General features: G+C 53.2%; 8 protein-coding genes across 8 annotated transcripts; 1 reads left to right on the top strand and 7 right to left on the bottom strand.

Moving 5' to 3' along the window:
- Positions 1 to 600: 600 nt before the first annotated feature.
- Positions 601 to 1,356, bottom strand: LDX57_000810 (uncharacterized protein; the record flags this gene model as incomplete). The annotated part of the gene is made up of 3 exons (XM_046082455.1): positions 601 to 723; positions 866 to 1,090; positions 1,186 to 1,356. The coding sequence occupies 3 exons, from the start codon at positions 1,354 to 1,356 to the stop codon at positions 601 to 603; spliced, it is 519 nt and encodes a 172-aa protein (XP_045938412.1).
- A 768-nt stretch (positions 1,357 to 2,124) lies between these two features.
- LDX57_000809 (uncharacterized protein) lies at positions 2,125 to 4,692 on the bottom strand (the record flags this gene model as incomplete). The annotated part of the gene is made up of 1 exon (XM_046082454.1): positions 2,125 to 4,692. One exon carries the CDS (start codon positions 4,690 to 4,692, stop codon positions 2,125 to 2,127), a length of 2,568 nt encoding a protein of 855 aa, XP_045938411.1.
- Positions 4,693 to 5,429: 737 nt separating this feature from the next.
- DPH2 (2-(3-amino-3-carboxypropyl)histidine synthase subunit 1/2) lies at positions 5,430 to 7,142 on the bottom strand (the record flags this gene model as incomplete). Its single annotated transcript, XM_046082453.1, has 1 exon — positions 5,430 to 7,142. One exon carries the CDS (start codon positions 7,140 to 7,142, stop codon positions 5,430 to 5,432), a length of 1,713 nt encoding a protein of 570 aa, XP_045938410.1.
- Positions 7,143 to 7,422: 280 nt separating this feature from the next.
- Positions 7,423 to 8,557, bottom strand: LDX57_000807 (maleylacetate reductase; the record flags this gene model as incomplete). Its single annotated transcript, XM_046082452.1, has 2 exons — positions 7,423 to 7,970; positions 8,032 to 8,557. The coding sequence occupies 2 exons, from the start codon at positions 8,555 to 8,557 to the stop codon at positions 7,423 to 7,425; spliced, it is 1,074 nt and encodes a 357-aa protein (XP_045938409.1).
- Positions 8,558 to 9,067: 510 nt separating this feature from the next.
- On the bottom strand, positions 9,068 to 10,496 carry JIP5 (WD repeat-containing protein jip5; the record flags this gene model as incomplete). The annotated part of the gene is made up of 2 exons (XM_046082451.1): positions 9,068 to 9,950; positions 10,138 to 10,496. 2 exons carry the CDS (start codon positions 10,494 to 10,496, stop codon positions 9,068 to 9,070), a joined length of 1,242 nt encoding a protein of 413 aa, XP_045938408.1.
- Positions 10,497 to 10,827: 331 nt separating this feature from the next.
- On the bottom strand, positions 10,828 to 13,532 carry LDX57_000805 (glycoside hydrolase family 7 protein). Its single transcript, XM_046082450.1, has 3 exons — positions 12,396 to 13,532; positions 11,937 to 12,323; positions 10,828 to 11,883 (listed from the first exon to the last, which is right to left on the bottom strand). The coding sequence occupies exons 1-3, from the start codon at positions 12,609 to 12,611 to the stop codon at positions 11,131 to 11,133; spliced, it is 1,356 nt and encodes a 451-aa protein (XP_045938407.1). The 5' UTR covers positions 12,612 to 13,532; the 3' UTR covers positions 10,828 to 11,130.
- Positions 13,533 to 15,135: 1,603 nt separating this feature from the next.
- LDX57_000804 (alpha/beta hydrolase) lies at positions 15,136 to 16,420 on the top strand (the record flags this gene model as incomplete). The annotated part of the gene is made up of 2 exons (XM_046082449.1): positions 15,136 to 15,542; positions 15,595 to 16,420. The coding sequence occupies 2 exons, from the start codon at positions 15,136 to 15,138 to the stop codon at positions 16,418 to 16,420; spliced, it is 1,233 nt and encodes a 410-aa protein (XP_045938406.1).
- Positions 16,421 to 16,659: 239 nt separating this feature from the next.
- LDX57_000803 (uncharacterized protein) lies at positions 16,660 to 16,949 on the bottom strand (the record flags this gene model as incomplete). Its single annotated transcript, XM_046082448.1, has 2 exons — positions 16,660 to 16,867; positions 16,921 to 16,949. The coding sequence occupies 2 exons, from the start codon at positions 16,947 to 16,949 to the stop codon at positions 16,660 to 16,662; spliced, it is 237 nt and encodes a 78-aa protein (XP_045938405.1).
- Positions 16,950 to 19,982: the final 3,033 nt, after the last annotated feature.

Raw genomic sequence — 19,982 nt, 5'->3', positions numbered from 1 at the left:
TGCAACGGGCGACTATCACGATCACCAAATTGATCAAGGCCAACAGAAAGTGACGGCAAAAGACAAACTATCGGAGGAAGTTCCCACGTACTCACGTTCTGATTAGGGGTTCTCGGCGAGTTACAGGCCCTATTTTGTGTCACTGAGGATGTCGAAGCTGCACTTCGGAGACTGTCACTTACAGGGCGCGCGGTTATCTTCGCATTGTGGACAGCGACACCACGCCCTGTGTAGACTATTTTATAGTTCGTTTAAACCAATCATTCAGCACTGGGTGGTTCTTGCGATGTGCAATGGATTCTAGCCATCGCAGACAGTGTGCTAAGGGACGGGGTTGTGCTAAGTTCTAGATTACCTGCCATCCCAACTGAACGTAGAGCTTCACAGATACTACGCACGCAAACAACGTATCCAATAGGTAGGTAAACCAGATACTTATAAGTCTACCAATAGATAATTCGATCCCAAATCGCCCCATGCAGCTAGGTATAAGCTATCCAATCAACCTCAACCCAGCGCAGACTATCAACTCATGCCCATCAATAGTTATGACTACATCCACCCCCAATGCATACATACCACCGAAAAACAATTAGGTAGTTACTGTAAATCCTCCCTGTTTTTCATCTCTTCCAGCAACTCGATGAAGTCCTCATCCCCTTTCCTCGCGCGCCCCTCAAACACAGCCATATTATCCTTCAACCAGGTCGAATCGCCACCGGCCTAGACAGAGCCCATTAGTACATGGTCACGAGCAGTCAACCCCAAACCAAACAACTCCTAACAGAACAACACAGAAGTTGAAATAAAGAAGCAAGACTGTATAAAACCCCAAAACCAAAAGCAACCCAAAAAGAAGACAAACCCTCGGCAACAAAACCCCACACTCCAACCCCGCAGTGATAGCACCTAGGATAAACACGCGATTCAGCTCTCTCGCCTTTCTTTCTTCTTTATCCAAATGTTTGACGGATCCGGCATTCACGATGTCGTTCCAGGCGGATTCAATCTTCCGTGCGAGATCCTCGAAATCGGATGTTGTTCTGTTCCCACCGGAGCGGACGTGTGCGAGGATGCGGTTTATTGGTCTCTTTATTCTCTCGCTCACGGGATCCGCGATGATGATGTTAGTTGATGATTAGACCGGGGAATTTAGGAGGGAAAAGGTGTAGGGGTGAGACGGACCTCTTTCCCGGCGATATAGTTACAATAGTGAGCTGAGTCTACGAACTGGACGTTGACGAAGAGGCTGGGGGTCGTGAACTTGCGGGTGTGGATGTGCGTGATGGACTGGGCGAGGGCGTCTCGTTGGGGTTTGGAGAGAGGAGTGGAGTGTTCGATTGTGTAGAGAGGCATGTTTTGCTATACTGCTAGGATAGGGACCGGTGGTTGTGGTGAGCTGTGTTGTGTCTCTGGGACTGGTTGATGTAAGTTGGGTAGAGAGGTGGGGTGGAGGTGCTTGGATACATATATCTACAGTAGGCGAGGGAGTATACATGAGTTCATGCGCCGAGAACCCCTCATTGACTCGATGCGTTGAGCTGATCTATGACAGTTGGGCGAGACTACGAATCAGCCCTCTTCGGCCGATATAAAAGTCTCCGAGTCGGACGATCTGTAAGGCCAAGACTAGGATAAAATGAATAGAGAAGAAAGATTCATCATCACGTAATATAGATAGATGCATTTGTGCAGGGCAAATTGCTTTTTGGAGATGATTCACCCTAATATCTGACATATGGCGAGGTATTTCGACTCTTGGGGTATGTGGCTCGAACCAGCGCTGGATAATGCTTTCGATTCTATCATGTGCCAGTAGACAGAATGGTTGTCATCAAGATGCTTGGTCCCTGTGCAGTTGAGCGCGGTGTGTATGTATTCTACCTCGTCAATCTGATGCTTCCTGCGCATTCAGGTCGATTGGAAGCGAGAATTGGAGATTTCAATACGAAATCCAGAGTCAATCTTCAACTTGATATAGAAAAAATGATAAGGATAACTGATATATAAATGGCAAAAAATGCGAGAAAAACCCTCCACAACGCCGGCCATTAGGCAGATCCGAATATTGCTCAAACCACCCAACCGAAACACCGAAAAGAAATGCAACTATATCCCGAGATTCTACTCGGTACTATCGGTAAAAATATCCTCCAAGAACAGCTCTGTCCCGGATGCATTGACGTGGCTGCCGGCCTGATAGGTCGAAGAAGGGGCGTGGGCGTTCTGGGAGACATCCTCGACATCCTCGACATCCTCCACCTCCTCCACCATGATATCCGGCTGCTCAACGGCGTCAAAGAACTGACCTGCATATTCGGCAACCTCGTTGGCAATTTTGGTCTCGACGATGCCCTCGAGCATCTTCATATCTTTCTTCCATTGCTGCTCCCGTCGCTCTCTCTCTTCGTCCACGCGACGGCAGGTTCCATCCCGTTCCCGGATCCTTAGGCAGTTGGGGCAGAGATAGTTCACCTCGCAATAGGTGCAGTTGCAGGGAGGGTTCGCTTCGATGCATTCCTCGCATACATGCACCGAGCAACTCGTGCATTCCCGCAGGACACTGGCGCACCGTTGTCGCTGATCGCCGACGGCGCGGTACTGGGGACAGAAGAAAGACTGACAGCCTTGCCATTTCGTAGGTTCTATCGACCACTCGCCGTACACCGAGGCGGGAGATGAAGAGCGTGATCGGTTGGAGTTCGAGATGGAAAAGCTCCTAGATCGATGAGGCTCGATGGGATGAGAGGAAACCTCCGGCTGGTCGAGACTCTCGGCGATGCCATCGGTGGGGACATCCTCAATATAGCTGCTGGCTGCCGAGCCGGCCGCGCGTTGAGTTCGATACGGCAGATCAAACTCAGGCGGGGGGCTGGCGAACTGAAGAGGTGGCGAGACGTAGGAAGGGGAGCCCAGTTGGGAAACTCCCACGGTTCGAGTCTGGATGGCCATCTTCTCCAATGTCAAGTCACGATACCCGCAGATCCGTAGGCGAAGACCGCGGAGGTCGTGCTCGATGCACAAAGGCTTAGAGCAGCTCTTGCAGTGAACTTTCCATTGCGGCGTGTCGTAGCATTCCTGACACAGGTTCCGCGGGCAAGCGGTCGGGTCTCGGTCTGGAGGGCCAAGCAACCATTTCATCATGGCCAGGTGCCCTGCTTCCAGCGTGTAGTCAGGCTTTTGGGGATCGCCGTAGGCGTATTTCGGAAATGTCTTACTCCACTCGTTGGCCGAGTACTCCATATCCTCCCAGCCCTGCCCTCGTGGAAGAGGTGCCGCTCGAACCTGATCGACATCCCGGTTCGGCGTTCCGATGCTGATGCCACCGCCGCCCGAGAAGATTGGTTCCGTGCAGCACCAGCGAAAACTCAAGTTCGGGTACGGAAGCGCGGTGTGTTGGTTCACAGCGTTGGTTCCTAGCAAGTGGCCTGGAGGATCTTGCATGAGACAAGGAGAATGAACGGCACCAGGCGCCCACCACAGTGCGTCTGGCGTTTCCTCGGGAGTAGAGCCACGGGGACGACAGCGGACATAGGGACGATCGTAGGCACAGCTGGCGCAGAGGGTTTTCCGACAGCCAACGCAGTGCATCAAAATGCTACATTGTTCACAGCGCTCCGAAATTGGCTCGCAGCAATGATCGCATCGGATGTTTTCCACGAATCGCCTGTGGCTCCAGCGTCGGTGCGCCGGCAGCTTCTTGCCCTCGCCGTAGTCCCTTCCTTCCCCGGTCCCCAGGGGTTCGCCGTGGCACCCCGTCTCGCGGTGCTCCCACAACTTGCCATCCTTCTTGGGTGGGCGGAATCCCTGGTCAACGGGGCCAATCCAGTTCTTCGATCTCCATAACCGATCAAAAACCACCCAGACCTCTGGTGATCCCTGAGGAACCCTCATGGACACATAACCCCTTCGTCTATGGCATCTTCCAGCAGGGGTAGAGCACCACGCCGTATCGGTCCAGATCCCTAGCTTGTGGCAGAGATTAACCAGTTCATGCGTTGGCTCCGAATCCGAGTCCTTCCGCGTTAAAGACGACGACAGATACGGTCGTCGCCGATGATGGCGGCAGCGGTAGGTGTACAAACTTTTAAGGGCCAGGTTTTTGGTGCACGGCGAGCTGCCGATGTTCTTCTCCATGCTCACATCATATTGTAGTCCAAACATCATTAGGTAAGGGATTATATGGTATTTGAGGGAAACATTCTTGCATCCACGGACCGATAAATGCTCCAAGGTTTCACGTCGCGAATATAGGACGGTCGAGATGAGAATCTGCCCGGATACCGCCGTATTGTCCAACTCCAGACTGGTCAGACACGGGCTAAACGGGATGACCACGTGCATCAGCAGCTGATCCAGCGCATAGGGTCGTGACTGTCGAGAGACGATCGCATCCGAACTACCCGGTACCACCACGCGCAGCGGAGATGGGTTGCTGGATGGATAAAATAGGCGAAACGATAGCTGCTTCCATGCTGTCGGGTACGATCGGAGGAAGGATCGGAGGTAGGCTGAAGAGTGGTAGAGTTTAAGGATGGTATCGGTGGGGATCTGAAGCAGCAGAGATTCAAGGATAGGAGCGTGGGTGGTGAAGACTCTCTCAAAGGTCGACAGCATTCTCTGGGCTGGTATCACCGACTGCTCCAGCGCGGATACCACCTGCACTTGGTTGGAGCCGGCGTCGTCGTCCATGGCGCCTAACCCGAGTCTATCTATCGCGGGTCGCGAGGCCCTGTCGAGAACGGTTGACACGACGCGGTTGGGACGCCGTTCGTCTAGTATTTCTTTGCTTTCACCAGATATCTAATAGCCCTGCGAGAAGTCGAAGTGACGCGAGCTCGCGAACGCAGCGGAGAATGCGGGAGGCGCAGGGACATCATAAGGAGAGAGGAAGGGCGGCAATGCGCAAGGACAGAAGCGGGATCGAACCTAGTCGGATGCCATGCGAGGCCATCCAAGGGAGGGGATAGAAGAGAGTGGGGAGGATAAGAAGAGAAGGAGACCAGAAGAGAGGAGAGGAGAGGGGAAAAGGAACAATAGGCGCTGAGGGAGTGTGACAACTCACGGTTGGGAACAAATCCAACTCATTCCGGGATCTGCCCGGGAGTGCATCATGTGATAGGTCGCCCCGAATGAGGAGGGCAGGTTGGGGTCCTTGCACAAGAGGGGTTGCTTTATTGATTGGGGTTTAATCTATTGCTTCGTGATGAGTCTGCGCCGTGGCGTGGTCTACCCTGCTCGACTTTGGCGCTCAGTGCAATTGCAAATCCAATTGGGGTATGATTGACTTCTATCGATCTATCGACTATTCGACTCCCTATGCTTCCCTACGCCGTAATAATCATGGCCAGAGTTTGGGTCCACCGTTTTGACCCCTTCTCCAACGGGTGTTCCTCACTACAATCCAGCTAACCTCCCTTAGGGCGAGTCTAGTGCTTCTCTATTGATCCGCCCACCGTGTATCCCCTTGCGATGCCCTTGCGCCCTTCCACCACCAGCGTACTATCCGGGGTTTCCGTCTCGTCGTCTTCTTCATACTGGATATCGAAATCGCTTCCCAGCCCCTTCCAGGTCCGATGCGACCGTAGGAATTCCGCCCCTGGCGAGATACTGTTGCCGATCATGGCCACATCCCCCTTTGCGCGCCGGGCGAGTGCTCGCGCAGCCGACGGTCCGCCGGTCGCAGAAACAGCGTCGTCGGCGGTAACGCGGGGTGCAGAAGTCCGCATGGGACGCGAGTGCGAGACATACCGTCCTGTCCGCAGGTCGAACTCGGGCGGTGCGGATTCGTCTTCCGACATCTCATCCTCGTCGTTGTCCGCGTTGGCGTCGGTGGACGAGGCATTGGGATCCTCAGCGGGTTTGTCCAGCACGCTTTGGAAGTCACTCTGCCAGGCTCCAGTCCAGACCCGCTCGGCATCCCCCTGGAGCGTCATCTCCAACTCAAACGGCGTGATCACCGGTTTCCAGAACTCTTTGCTGTCAACTAGCGAACTCTCCCAGCATCCGATCACCACCCAACCCCCGATCTCGCTGAAATTAGCCACCTTGGCGGCGTTCAGCTTGCCCACCACAAACAGATAACTCTTCTTGCCGGCCGCTGCGATCCGCTCCCGCACGTGATCTACAATGTGCAGGTAGTTCTTCACGCTAAGCGTGTTGACCAAGATACCGAAGATCGGCACCGTGCTGAGAGAGGTCAGGATGGCGTAACGCCGTGATAGGGTGGTGGCCGTCGACGCGGGCAGGGGCTTGACATTCTCGTTGGCCAGATCGTTCGTGGGATAGATGTAGATGGAAGCGACGCGGGATGCCAGGGTCAAGAGGAGCGCGGTAGGAGGGTCGGAGATGTGGAAAAGCTGCCACTCCGACAAGGTCTCGGACGAGTCGCGAACGGAATCGGGCACGGTGCGATTGGGGATGGCGGATGACGGGTTGTGAAGCAACTCCGTGGCGAACAAGTTGGTGTAGCCCTCCTCTACCAGCCGGGAATACAGCGAAGGAACATGGTCGGTATAGGTGACGTCGGCTGCGAGGATGACCTTCGTGGTCGGATCGGGGTAGGTCTCCTTGAACGCCCGCACAACCGGCTCCAGTGGCAGAGGCTTATGCGTAAAGACATGAATCACCGGCAGTCTCGCGGTTGGAGACAGGCACGATCGTCCGTAGTGCACGACCACGTCGGCGTCGACATGCTCGGCTGCCACCTCGTCGACACAGCAGGTTCCGTAGGAAGTATCCGCCAAAATGTATAGTCGGGGCGACGGCTCCTTAGCCTCCACGCTGAGCTGAGACACCCCGTGGGATAGACCGTTCGCATCGCCGGTCTCCGTCCCATTGGTCTGAGCCTGGGTGCCATTGCCCTCGTTTGCAGCGGCGTTGTCGCGCGTGTCCAAACCCCGACTGAGCAGCTGGAAGACTCGCGGGGCATCGGGAAGCATGTCGTCGGGGAATTGGAGAGCGATGCGCTTATACCGAGCCTGGCGAATTTCCTTCAGCGTGCGATCAATATCATAAGTAATCGATAACTCATCGTCCGACAGCGATCGAGTCGTATCGTGCGACGTGACGGGGTCGGTGGCCTCCAGGATGCGATCATCCGGAGTCGACAAGACGGGCGCTGCCTCCATTTCGGTGCCCATTTCGACAAGACGGATAGGCTCTGTAGTTATGGAAGGGCGAGCGAGGGAACACGATTGCAATCGGCGGGGTTGTCAAACTGGCGAAGTGTAAGAAAGTGGCGGATATTTTTTTTCTTCGAGGCCCAAAGAAACCCCCCACTTCACCCCGCCATCCGCAGAGCCAATAATGCGTGTGCCAATTACGGATCCTTTTATGGCACCATAACTTCAACAGGTGGAATTGAGAGCGGTATTTCCTGAACTTATATACATGAACGGAAGCTATCATGAAATTCATCCCTCACAGGTCTGCTCGCGCCGGTTCGCCCGCCCAAACACGCCGGATCAACTCACGGATCGGACTGCGCTCAATCTCCCGCGGGTTCCAGTAAGGGTTGCCCACCGCGATATCGGCCGCCTTGTCAACATCTTCTTCCTTCATTCCAAAGTCCTTCAGACCCCTCTTGACCTTCAACTTCTCCAGAAGGACATTGAGACCGTGGATGGCATCCCCGTTGCTGTCGGGAAGGGCCTCGGCCAACTTCTTCATGGCCTCCGGGATCTTGGGCGCGTTGTAGGAGATCGCATGCGGGAGAACGGCCGTGTGTGTCTCGGCATGAGGCAGATTAAAGCTCCCTCCCAATGTATGGCAGAGTTTATGATGGATGGACATCCCCACGCTGCCGAGACAGGTTCCGCAGAGCCATGCGCCATAGAGAGCCAGGGACCGCGCAGATGGGGACTGAGGGTTCTCGACAATCTCCGGCAGAGCGGAGGCCAGTGACCGAGTGCCCTCGAGCGCCATCAGGTTGATGACGGGGTTCGTGTTACGGGCGTAGAGTGCCTCGACTATCTGTCGCGTCAGTACTCTAAGCTTGCGATAGGTACACACACCACAAGACACACTCACCAGCATGGGCAATGGCATTCACGCCGCTCGTCGCACTCATCGCCGTCGGCAACGTCATAGTCAAATCGACATCGTAGATCACCGTTCCAGGAAGGATCTTCGGATCCGAACGAGTCTTCTTCAGCCCGTCGGCCGTCTCGCCCAAGATCGGCGTCATCTCGCTTCCTGCATACGTAGTCGGGATGCAGATGTGCGGTAGACCAGTGCGGATACTGATGGCCTTCCCCAGTCCAATGGTGCTTCCTCCGCCGATGGAAATGACTACGTCCGCGCCCTGCGCTTGGGCGTACTCCAGCGCCTTGTCGGTGATGTGCGTCGGCGTGTGCATCGTCGCCTCGCTGAAGATGCCGGCGATCTGGCCCTTCAGGACGGCCTGGATGCTCTCGGCTTGGTTCACCTGCTGGGGCGTCGAGAGCACCAGCGGCGCTTTCACGTTCAATCGTGCGATCTCATCGGGTAGTTTCTGGAGAGTGCCGCTGCCGAAGATGACACGGCCGGGGTTGGCGTTGTATTCGAATGCGTCCATTTCTTGGTTGTTATTTAGGCAGTATAACTCGTGTGGATGTACGGTGCAGAGTTCCCAGTCAACGAAAATGACAAGATGGAGATCACGCGGTGATTACCACCTCTAGATATATGCAAGCCGTCGCATACTCCCAGTAGCCGACGCAGCTTGATCATCATGATTAATCCTCGTAGCTCCCCACACCCCACCGTCAAACGCTTCAAGTCATTGGGGGAATTCACTTCACCGTGGGTCTGCCTCCGCGGGACTCGGCAGTTGCGCTCTGGTCGACTCCGGATTTCTGATGATTCTATAGAACTTGGGAATATAGACTGGCTATCTCATTGGGAATCCTCTTGATTCGCTATCATTAAATATGTAGGCAGGCATGATGCATAACAATTGAACTTTTTTTTCTTGAATATACAGTTGCGTCCCCATGGGTATACCCACGCTATTGCTTCCTGTCACTTTTGTCGCAGTGATCTCTTTCCTGCCTGTAGACATTAAACTCGGCTTGTGACCGATAATTTAGTCCATATCGTGGAAGGCCATGATACCAGGAGCCCCTCTGCGATCGGCCTTGTTCTTCTTGCGCTGCTTCCGGCGCGACTGATCCGGGCGGCTCTGTTGCTCGCTATCATCGGAATCAACACCGTCGTCATCGTCGCTGTCATCGCTGTCGCCCATCATGTGTTTGCCGTGAAGAGCTCCGTTCACTGATCCCGCAGCCTCATGCCACACCTTGACGATCTGTCCACCGCCAGTGACCATGCGACCTTCGACATCGAAGTCTAGACCGACCACACCCTCCGTCTCGTCGTGCATCACCTCCGACACAACCTTATTGGGCCCGATCCTGACGAACTTGACCTTCCCGCTGCCCATACCGACAGCCACCATCTTGCCCTTGCCCAGCTCGTCGGGGATGACGGTGAGGGTCTCCAGCGCCTCGCCTCCGTCGCCGGCCCGCTGCACATAGATCCGCTCGTCCTGGTCGTCCCACGCGCCCTTTTCCCAGAGCGTCAGCACCCCGCTGGAGCCGCCGACGATCACCTTCTCGCCGCGGCTGGTCCCCGACGACGGCAGTCCGCCCATGTATGCCGAACTGGTCAATTCCTCGCCCTGGTCTTCGCTGCGCACCATGACGCCGCGGCGGAGATCCGTTACGGCCAGTGTCGTGCCGCCCGTCGACACCCATTGCTTGCTGAATCCTGACGTGCTGGTGTCCGATGCCGGGAGGGGTGTGAGCGAGGAGACATAGTCGTCGTGAGGGTGGTGGCTCTGCTGCGGCCGGGCGGACACTTTCGAGTACGGAATGCGGAGGTCGTAGAGGTGCAGGGCGCTCGAGTCGGTGGCTAGGAGGAGGGTCTGGTTGGAGAGAGCGTGGACGATCGTGGGGGCATCAACGGATCTAGTAGCACAGACAAACAAAAAGTCAGAGAAACATGAACTTGAACAGAAATCAAACCCAATTGGTTCAAGATCGGACAGCCATTGAAGCCGCAGAACAATGAACGTCCATTGACCACCATCGCAGCCACAGCCCTCAAACCTATCCAATGGCAAAGCTCAGCAAAGCACAGCAAAGTATCACTTACCCATCTTTCTCCATAGGAATTGCGATCTTATTTTCCACCACCCCGGTCTCCGCCTTTGCGGCTTTCACAAACCCGTCCGTGCCGGCCGAGTACAGCGTTTGTCCATCCACACCGAACGTCAAACACCGACAGCTGCCCTTGTGCCGTCTCGTCCGCCACATCGTATCAATATGTCCGCGGCCATTGCGCGACGAGGACGTCGAGGCTCCGTCGCTGTCGCTGTCACCTTCGTCCGACGGCAGCCGGAAGGTTTGCACATGGCCGGAAGAGAGACCCACAGAGACGACGGGCTCTTCGGGGTGCACAGCCTGGGAGAATAGGTCTGCCGACAGGGGCAGGGTACAGACCGTGTCGAACATGGCGAGTAGGGAGGTGAGGAGGTAGAGAATAATTCGAAGCTGTCGGAGTAAAAAGACGGACTTCACCTCGCATTCAAAAGCTCTTTTTTCATTGAAGCTGCCGGTTGGAAAGTGGGGCGTCTGGATGGTCGCCGTTTATACACGGCCGATACCAGTTTACGCTACATTACCAGTGGCTTTGGCGGGAGTTGGACATTATTACTGTTTCTTACTGTCATGGCGCTGAAAGCCAACACGTGCCTGATCCACCCTTTACCGGAAGGGCTTAGCGCAGGCTGATCGACCAGATTCTTTGGTTATACTAGATTCAATCAACTAGGCAAAATCATCACTTCAATTCAATCTAACTCAGTACAGAGAAAGAGACAAGAAAGAAACATAAACTAAGAACGAAAGGCGACTGACTGCCAGAGGAGTCAAAGAAAGGAAACAACCGGCAAGAAAAGAAAAGTCGAAAACTCATGATCAAAAGGGCAAGCTAGGAGCTAGCCTGGCCTGCCTTGTATCATGGTCTCTGTACCCCGTCTCCTCTTGCTTTTTAATTTATGTACATTGTCTTGATAGGGGAATCACTTTCACTTCTGCAAGACCTATGCAAACCTCGGAGTTTCTCAGAAAGTCCGTTCTTCTCCATCTAAGAAGAGGGAGCATCGAAGGTCGAGCCGATAGGACCGAACTTGATGTTGGAGAAGGTAACGGTGGCATCGGGGTGCGCGGACCGAACCTTGTCGGGGTCACCCTCGCCGGGCTCGCAGGTACCACGAGCCGAACCAAGGGCAGTGGAATCCTCGGGGTAGGTGCTGTCGAGCCACTTCATGCTGGCGTAGTGGTCGTCCCAGACACTCATGATGAGGACCATGGCGCCGAGAGCGTCTCCCATGCCCTTGAGGCCGTTGTGGTCCTGGAAGATGGTCTCGTCACCGAAGGCCGCCTTCTGGGCGTCGCAGAATTCCGAGGTGATGGAGTTGCCGCTCACGTCGGGAATTTCGGACTCGGAGTTGGGGATCACCTTGCCGCCCTGCACGTAGAATCGCTTGATCTCGGACAGGGAGCCGGAGGAGCCGCTGATGAACTGGGTCACGACGGTGATCTTCTCGTTGGTGTCGACAGTCTTGCCGGGGCCGTAGAAGCTCTCGTTGCCCATCCGGAAGGAGTTGAAGTCACATCCGTCGGGGTCGCAGGTACCGGCGTAACGTTCGCCGGAGTAGGTTCCACCGCAGCTATCACCCTCGCACATGGTCTGCTTGACGTCGTCGCAGGGGTGAGGAGTGTAAGCGCTCGAAATGCTGTTGGCCTCCCAGATGTCCATCTCGGGGCAGCAAGAGCCGTGTCCACCAACTCCAGCGTTGGCGTCGCTGTCCGAGCCTTCCCAACCTTCCACGTTGGCCTATTCCAGTATGAGCATTCTTCTTGACGCCATGGAGCTGCATAGAAACATACCTTTCCGTTGATGAACTTCAAATCCCGAGGGCACTGCGAGTCACAGTAACCAGTTCCGTACTTGGCACCGGCCTTGTTCTCGGGGTATCTCTCAACACCGCCGTCGGCATCCATGGAGGTGAAGTACAGAGCACCGTTCAGGCCGCAGGGAAGCTCGGAGACGTCCACGTCAAAGGTGAACTCGTTATCGATGAGGTCAAACGTCTGGTACTTCTCATCGCTGCTGTCCATGAGGTACAAACGAGAACCAACGTTTTCGCCAGTGACGAACTTCAGGGTGAGGGCGTCGCCACTAGTGGTCACACCGTAAGTGCCGCTGTAGTCTGCACCATCCAAGGCACAGTTCGTAGCACAGGCCTCGTTGTCTGGGCAGAGTTCTTCGTCCCACTATTGGAAAGCGTCCTGATCAGCCTCGTACTTTTTCTCCTTGTCTGCTCTGGGAATGATTAGGGTACTCACGGTGTTGCCGGTGTAGCAGTTTGTACTGCCATCGACGTCGTGGAGCCAGCGCCAGTTGGAGTCAATCACAACCGAGCCCTTCTGCTCCGTGCAGCTACCACCAGAGGTACATTTCTGCCAGGTCAAAGCCGGGTGACTTTCTTCTGTGAGCGTTCCGGCCTGTTGGGCGCTGACGGCCGACCAAAGAGCAGAGAAAAGAAGGGCACGTTGATGCATTGCGGAGTTTGATAGAGAGCGAAGTCAATTGATATTTGCTGTCTGTCTGTCCTGCAGAGATGATGTCCTATTCTCGAGAGGGCGATGCCTCTTTATATGTCTATTGAGGCCGTTGACAATAGATCGCTAGGGTGTGTCTGGATGCCTCCGAATTCATCACGGAGAATTCTGACCGTGTTGCCCTGTCCGGTGCTGCGGACCGCCATGCCGCCGAACTGGCTGTTTCATGGAGATAGACGAAGCGCCAGGACTCTGGGAGGCCAAAGGAAGCCCCATACGGAACTATGGCCGTCGAAAGTGTTTGAGATGGATCCCAATTTAGATTGCCAGGGTGTGATAAACGATCGAAAAATCGCCTGCATGCGATGATTGGTGTTTGAGATCCCAGCATCGGTAACGGAGGCGACTCCGGGTTATATCCGTCCAGGATGATATATTGAGGGTCTAATGAGCTATTATCGAAATGTGCACTTCCTTCTCCACAGTCCCTTTTCTTCAACGGAACGTCCTGCCAGGGAACAGAGCACGGAGTTACCTCCCTTGCTCGTTTCGGCAGATTCGCGCTGTGCAGGGTAGTATGCTGTATGGCCTGCTAGCTCTTCATTGAGACAAGGATATAGATCATGGCTGTGATTGGTAGGTCCAGTATGGATTCAGGAACCAGAGTATTAGTCACTTCCTGTTACCTTGCTTGACGCTCCTCGACTGGGGAGAAAAAGATGAGCAGACAGTACGCCGAATGGAATTATTCGTTCTGAATTGTCCCTATAGCCATTGGGACAGCCTTCTAAAATTTCCGGGCGTTTTGTCCTCAAGAGTCGACCTCAAATCGGATATAGGGTGGGAAACAGGCGAAGAATTCAATTGGGGAATAACCCCGGTCCGGTTGCGACAACACGACACAGTTGACAGGACGTCGAAACTAAGCGCTAGATGGCAGAATGTGGCGCTGATTGGGCGCAAGCTGGGATCAGAGGCGTCGACGCTTGAGATGAAGGACTGGGAAATATCCAGGATGTTCCGTTAGCCTTGTCGATCCACGGAGTGCGGGGAGAAGATCCATCAATGACTGTCTTTCCTGATCCTGCCGGCATTTTGTGGCCTGTTATTCTCCAGCTTTGGGGCTATTTTGGACTGCATAACTTTCGCCAAGGGCCGTTCATTCAGGCCTGATCGGACATATTGTCCGAATGACTGGTATTCTGATCGTTCATGCTCGATAGGCCAAGAGTCGAGTCGGCTTTGTCCGTTAATTAGATTGCAGCCTTGTGGCTCAGGTGATATCCTGGTTGAAGCCATCATATCGCTCCATGGATACGGCCCTGTAAACCGCACCCAGGCATGGCTTCAATCCTCGGCCTACATCCGTCAATACCCTCTCCACTTCAAACCCATGGCTGCTATCATCATCGTATGATAAACAGCGTCACCGCATCGTTGACCCTCTTTCCATTTCAGGTCAAATCCACACGTTCAAACGTGTGGCGCTGTACCTTGCAGATCGTTTCCGGATCCCATCGTGCCTGCACAGGTCGCAGCTTGATTTAGCCGAAATCAGGCCATGAATAAGCACACGGGCAGTCCTCCGCATCGTGCAAAAAGAGGATATACTGCCTTTGAATACGGCTCCACGGCGGATTTAATCTAGGAGATTACTTACAGTCTCTTGTCCCCTACCATACTCCGTAGTATATACAGTTATCCGGTCCGAAACTGGGCCGTCGGCGCATACGAAGACAAGGGGCCTGCAAAGTGCCATTCTGGGAAAGGAGAAAGCGTGGGATCTTGGCAGATTGCTTCATAGCGATCTCTTGCCTTACTTCTGGATAATAGACTCTTGTCTGAATTTGCATCTCACAGCTTATCCGTTGACCCGAGGCGTTTGTGCGGTTTGACCCGTACTGCTGCTTTTGCGGAGCCTTTCATCGACCCTTGACCTGTCTTCTCTCGCTTTCCGCTTATTCCTCTTATTCATTCTTCTGGTGTCGGGCTGTTTCGATTTCTTTTAAAGAATGTTGAAGATAGTTGATGAATTAAATTGGGTGCTGGAGCCGTTATCTTCGGAGTGAGATATGTCGATATTTTGCGCCAAATTGTCGAGTATATGTAATTGGCCTAGAACCGAACAGGTTTCAAAAACCTGAGTTCATAGAGGCATTAGTTCAAAATAGCAATATGAGCACCACACATGAAGCTGTATTGTGACACGCAGAGATCGCGGAGATGATCGGAGGAAACAAACAGAAGGAAAACAACGACTGAAGACAAGACGGAGAGGGGTCCCTGGGCGCCTGAGGCCAACCTCGGCAGCTCGGCAGGTGACTTTCCTCGCTCATCCGCCAAGCGTCGGTCGTTCGTCTTCTTCACTCTCCCCATCACTTTCACTCTTTACGTCGCTCTCTTTCGTGCTATCTTCACTGCATAGACTTTTATCGTTGTCCTATTCTTTATTTCTCTGCATTTGCGTTGTAGATTATAGACTTCTAAACCAATAGACCGCCAGAGGTGCCCAACAACCACTGCTATGGCCTGGTATACTCAAACCGTCGATCTTCTTTCTGACTCCTTAGCGAATCATCGCTCCCAGCTTCCCCTTCTTGCTGCAACAGGGGCATCACTAACGCTCGGCCTTGCGCTCCGCTCATTTTTGTCGGACGACCACCCCGGCAGCACCGTCCTGCCGTCGCCGCGCGCGTCGGTCTTAGCGTCGGAGTCGCCTGAAAGGAGCCGAGAGTTGCCCCTGCCTCCCGATGTGCTTCCGGGAGCTCGAGATGTGTCAACGCCTTATGGCTCTGTACGAGTATACGAGTGGGGTCCCGTTGATGGCCCGAAGGTCCTCTTTGTCCATGGAATTACCACGCCCTGTATCGCCCTTGGTGGGGTGGCTCATGCTTTAGTCGACCGAGGCTGCCGAGTGATGCTGTTTGATTTGTACGTGACATTGGTTTCCCTCGATAGAGTGATAACTGATTATTTTTGCTAGGTTTGGAAGAGGCTATTCGGATTGCCCGTCCGATATACCCCAGGATGATCGGCTTTTTGCGACTCAGATTTTCTTGGCTTTGAGCTCGTCTCCCATCTCCTGGACCGGAGCCGGCTCCGGCAAGTTTTGTCTCGCTGGCTACTCCTTGGGTGGAGGCATTGCGGCTGCTTTTGCCTCCTTCTTTCCTCAGCTTCTCTCGTCATTGGTGCTGCTTGCTCCGTCTGGCCTGCTTCGCGACTCTCAGATCAGCTTCCAATCACGTCTACTTTATTCCCGCGGTCTGGTCCCTGAGCGCGTCTTAGGATTCCTTGTCGATCGTCGTCTTCGTGCTGGACCATTGGTTACGCCAAAACCTAAGCAGGATAGAAAGCTCACTGCTGCTGATGCGCTCACGGAGGAGCTTCCGTCCCAAAGCGGAGAGGACGTTCAATTGTTGTCCAGGGCGTACCCTCACGTGAGCGTTCCTGCTGCCGTGCAGTGGCAAGTGAACCAACATTCCGGGTTTGTCCATGCATTCATGTCTAGCATGCGTTTCGGTCCCATCCTACAGCAACGCCAAATTGGATCGTGGCAACGCCTGGGTCAAGTTTTGGCTAGCCAGAGAGAGCCTACACCCCAAGATCAATCTCATAGCGGCCTTTCAGGCAGCAAAGTCCTGATAATGTGTGGTGAACATGATTCCATTATTGTGAAAGACGAGCTCGTACCAGATGCCACCGCGGCTCTACAGGGAAATGTGAGGTTCCAGTACTTCAACGCTGGCCACGAATTCCCGAGTACGAAGTATGAGGAAGTAGCACAGGGTATATGGGAGCTATTGCATTGAGACTGTGTTTGAAATCGGAGTACAAATAAAAAAATTGAATCAGATTTTTGGCCTGCCAAATCTGCTTCCTTTCATAGCCCTGCGTCTGATTCCCCCCGGACTTGCGCGCGCGGGACTGGCCCATAAGTCTTGCCTGACGACGCTTCCACTCTAATGCAATTGTACATAGATGTGCCCATTTGTTGATCCTGCGACGATTCTATCGTTCTGGGTATGTTTTGGAATAGACTGTTTTGTCTTCATTTTTGCATGATTTTATCCGTTGCGTCAAGCTGAGTCGAGAGCCGTGACATATGCTCAGACCGACTCGGCATGCGCGCTCGAGCAAAATAGGGCTCATCCGCAGCTGCTGCCCGGACGAATCGATCGACAGTGCCGTTCTTGCTCTCATCCGGCAGGTGGCTAAGATTTCCTGCATTGAGGCTGCTGCCCGTACCGTTGGAAGTTCTATCAGATGGTAAGTATTGTGCTCGTTGCTCGACTAACGAAGATATCCTTACTTCTGATTCTGTCGATTCTCAGAAGACATGATTGGTAAATTTCCCAATTGGGTATTATGACAGGAAGGAACTGAAACGCGGCGATGTCTCAAATGATTCGGACCCAGGTGCGAAGAGAGAACGAAGATGAAGGACGGCAATGGTTGTTGATCGCGAGTAGAACAGATACAGTTGACAGTTCCAGTCCGTGAGACTTGTGCTTGACAGCGTGAGAAGACGTTGACTGAAGGAGTTTGATGGTGATGTTGATGAGATGAGCCGGAAGACCACACCTCTTTATACCTGAGCAGTGAACTTCGCCTCCACAAACAGGTCAACTCGAACAAGGCGTGCGACAAGAATAGACGAGTGTCTATACTGCTCCCAAAATAAAGTCAATACCAAGGAGGAAGAAACCGAAAAGGAAGGCACCCGAGGGTGGAAATGAAAAGATGACGCAAAGAGGTGAGATCTTCAGCAGATGGGTCTCCGGGCACACTGCCTCTCAGCTGCTTGGTTGCACAATCTTGAAGACTGTTTTTGCCTGGCGTGAATTTCCATTTCAGGGCCAGTCACTCTGCCTTGTGATTCATTGGTATCTGCCAATACTTTCGGACTGGGGTCAAATAAGGATCTATCACGACCGAACTACGGAGTCTGTTACATTCAGCCGAGCTCCTGAGGAGATTGGCATTGATGATCACGCGAGACTAGTTTTACCTCAAGCTTGTGCTCTAGGTGCAAAAGCATCGGATACGGAATGGGCACTCTGGGGAATGCAAACGAGGGGTATGGTGTACGTCGGACGCATTACCCGAAGTTCCCTTGTTTTTTATTTTTATTTAATATGTGATCTAGGGTCTAGGACGGCCCTATGGGAGACGGATAAGGAGTATCCCCCGCTAGTCGTCATGCGATGTACGAACCGTTCATGAAGGGGTTAAGGCTGAAACCTCGATATCAGATTTCTACGCCCAAGACTGAAAGCTTCGTCACGAGTCTAGACCCTAGTTCCCCTTGGCACCATGGTGCGGCCAGACTTACGATGTCATAGTTCAGATTGAAGAGAGGGATCGAGGGTGAAAACCGTTTAGATGATCGGCTGAGACTGAACTCAGGTGGGCAAACGTGGTTGATCACATCGAAGTGGTTTACGCACAGCCTCAATCACCCATCTCCGTGCTCCTGCATCTCTCTGGAGTCTTGACATTTTATTTATTTTTGCCCCTTCATTTACCCTTTCGAGTGAGGATCTGCGGCAGTTACAGCTATGCTAACGTTCCGTTTTCCGAGTCCGGTTCGCAGTAATGCATGGATGACCCTCATACCTTGCAGGATAACAATGCGTTCTTCTGCAAGATGGAAGATGCAAGATATGACTATGATATCGTGAGAGGAACACATCATGCAGAACGTCCACCGGTCTTTTGCTTTTTTCTTTTTTTTTTCTTGCTTACACTTCTCCGATGAGAAAGAGTAAAGATGGAAAGCACTAATCGAGTGTTCGCGCAAACAAGCACTCTATAGTGGAAGAAAAAGAAAAAAGACCACGATCGTTTGCTCCGCTGTTTGGTCAAAACACTGATCGATCGTTACAATTTACTGCCTTCACAAAAATTTCTCATCACCACAGCCCCAAGGAATGTACGGAATATGTCCATTTGGGCACCTGGGGCTGAGCAATGTCCCTTTAATCTCACGATCAGCAGATTTATTGCTGAAAAAAAGGCATTCAAGCTAAGCCTCATCCCCCTGAAAAGTGCTTTTACTCTCGGAAAGGGAGAAAATTTTACCAGTCAAAAGGGAGTTAATTATGCGGCGCAACAATAACCTGCGATCAGCCCCGAAAAAGCAATTTGGGTTCCCCCAATTAATGGGCCCAGTCCTTCCGACCGGTGGAAATTAGGAGATGCGCAAACATGTATCTTTTGGGGCTTTTCGTCTGCGTTTTGTGCGAATTGCGACAAGATCAGCTACTAGTTTGCTCTGAAGATGGGTTACCACGGAGTCGGGTTGTAAGTGCCGGCTGCCATGGCGCATATCTAGTCGTGTTTTTGGGCGAGACGGTGCCAAATCCGACTCAAAAAGGGGTGTGCTGCAGCCCTCATCTTGGCACCTGAAATGGTCTTGTCGGTTCGTGATTGAAGGCTTGAAACAAACCCTATCCGGACAAGGTCTTCAAGTACATTCTCGGCAATAATGTCTTTTGTGGTGACTACTCCGCGAGGTCACAAGCACCTCTACAATAAACGAGCCGGCGATGTCTTAAGTCGGAGTTCCCGGATCAGTCACCATCTCGCTAGGTTTGATTGTTCTTTTGCTACATAGCGCTGTTGAGCTATTGACACGGGGTGCATGGGCTCCACTGTTAGACATGCAAGGCACGCCTGGCCCAAGCGGCGCCAATCCAGCAACCTTATCGGCTCACTCCGCCAGGGTTGTCTCTCTTTGAAAGGCTGCTCGCTTTTGGACGAGGGACTCCGATCTACATTCCTACGGAATACGGTAACCTGGACCAGTGCTTTCGATGGATCTTACCTCATTATCCCCCTTGGCCGGTCAGGTTTCGCATCTCATCACTTCATGATTGCCAAGCATACCGTCCCGCGTGGTCTTTGACTTCAGACTGCGACGTTTCGAACCGGCCCGAATTATGGCAGCTGCATGGACCTCGAGTTTAAAAGACGTTCCTGATTTGGTGAAAAGAGTCCGGTCCAGAAAGTACCAGAAACAGTGGGCGTTGCCATGGCTAGAATGTGACAATTGTCATGGCACACCAATGCGATGGGCGAGTGAGAAAATCCGCAAACACGATCACGGCCGTGTTCTGTAGGTACAGCCGCTGGGCATACATAGTACGCATCGGCAACTGAATTGCGCCGTGTCGATCTTGCTTGAAGGGGGGTTGATATGAATCAATTCGAAACAGGCTACTTGAATTCCGGGGAATAAACTGTCTTGTTTTTTTGCCGTTCCCGGCGTAACTCCTGTCTTAATCCGCGCCCCCTTTCTTAGCCTCCAAGATGGGCAGGACGAACGGTCGTCACCCCACGATATGGCCGCAGAGCAGATGTGAGGCAGCT

The sequence above is a fragment of the Aspergillus melleus genome, assembly GCF_016097325.1.
Source record: "Aspergillus melleus strain CBS 546.65 chromosome Unknown contig1, whole genome shotgun sequence".
In the NCBI taxonomy this organism is placed as follows: domain Eukaryota; kingdom Fungi; phylum Ascomycota; class Eurotiomycetes; order Eurotiales; family Aspergillaceae; genus Aspergillus; species Aspergillus melleus.
The sequence above is the reverse complement of the archived record's forward strand: the minus strand, read 5'-3'. Positions and strand labels throughout refer to the sequence as shown.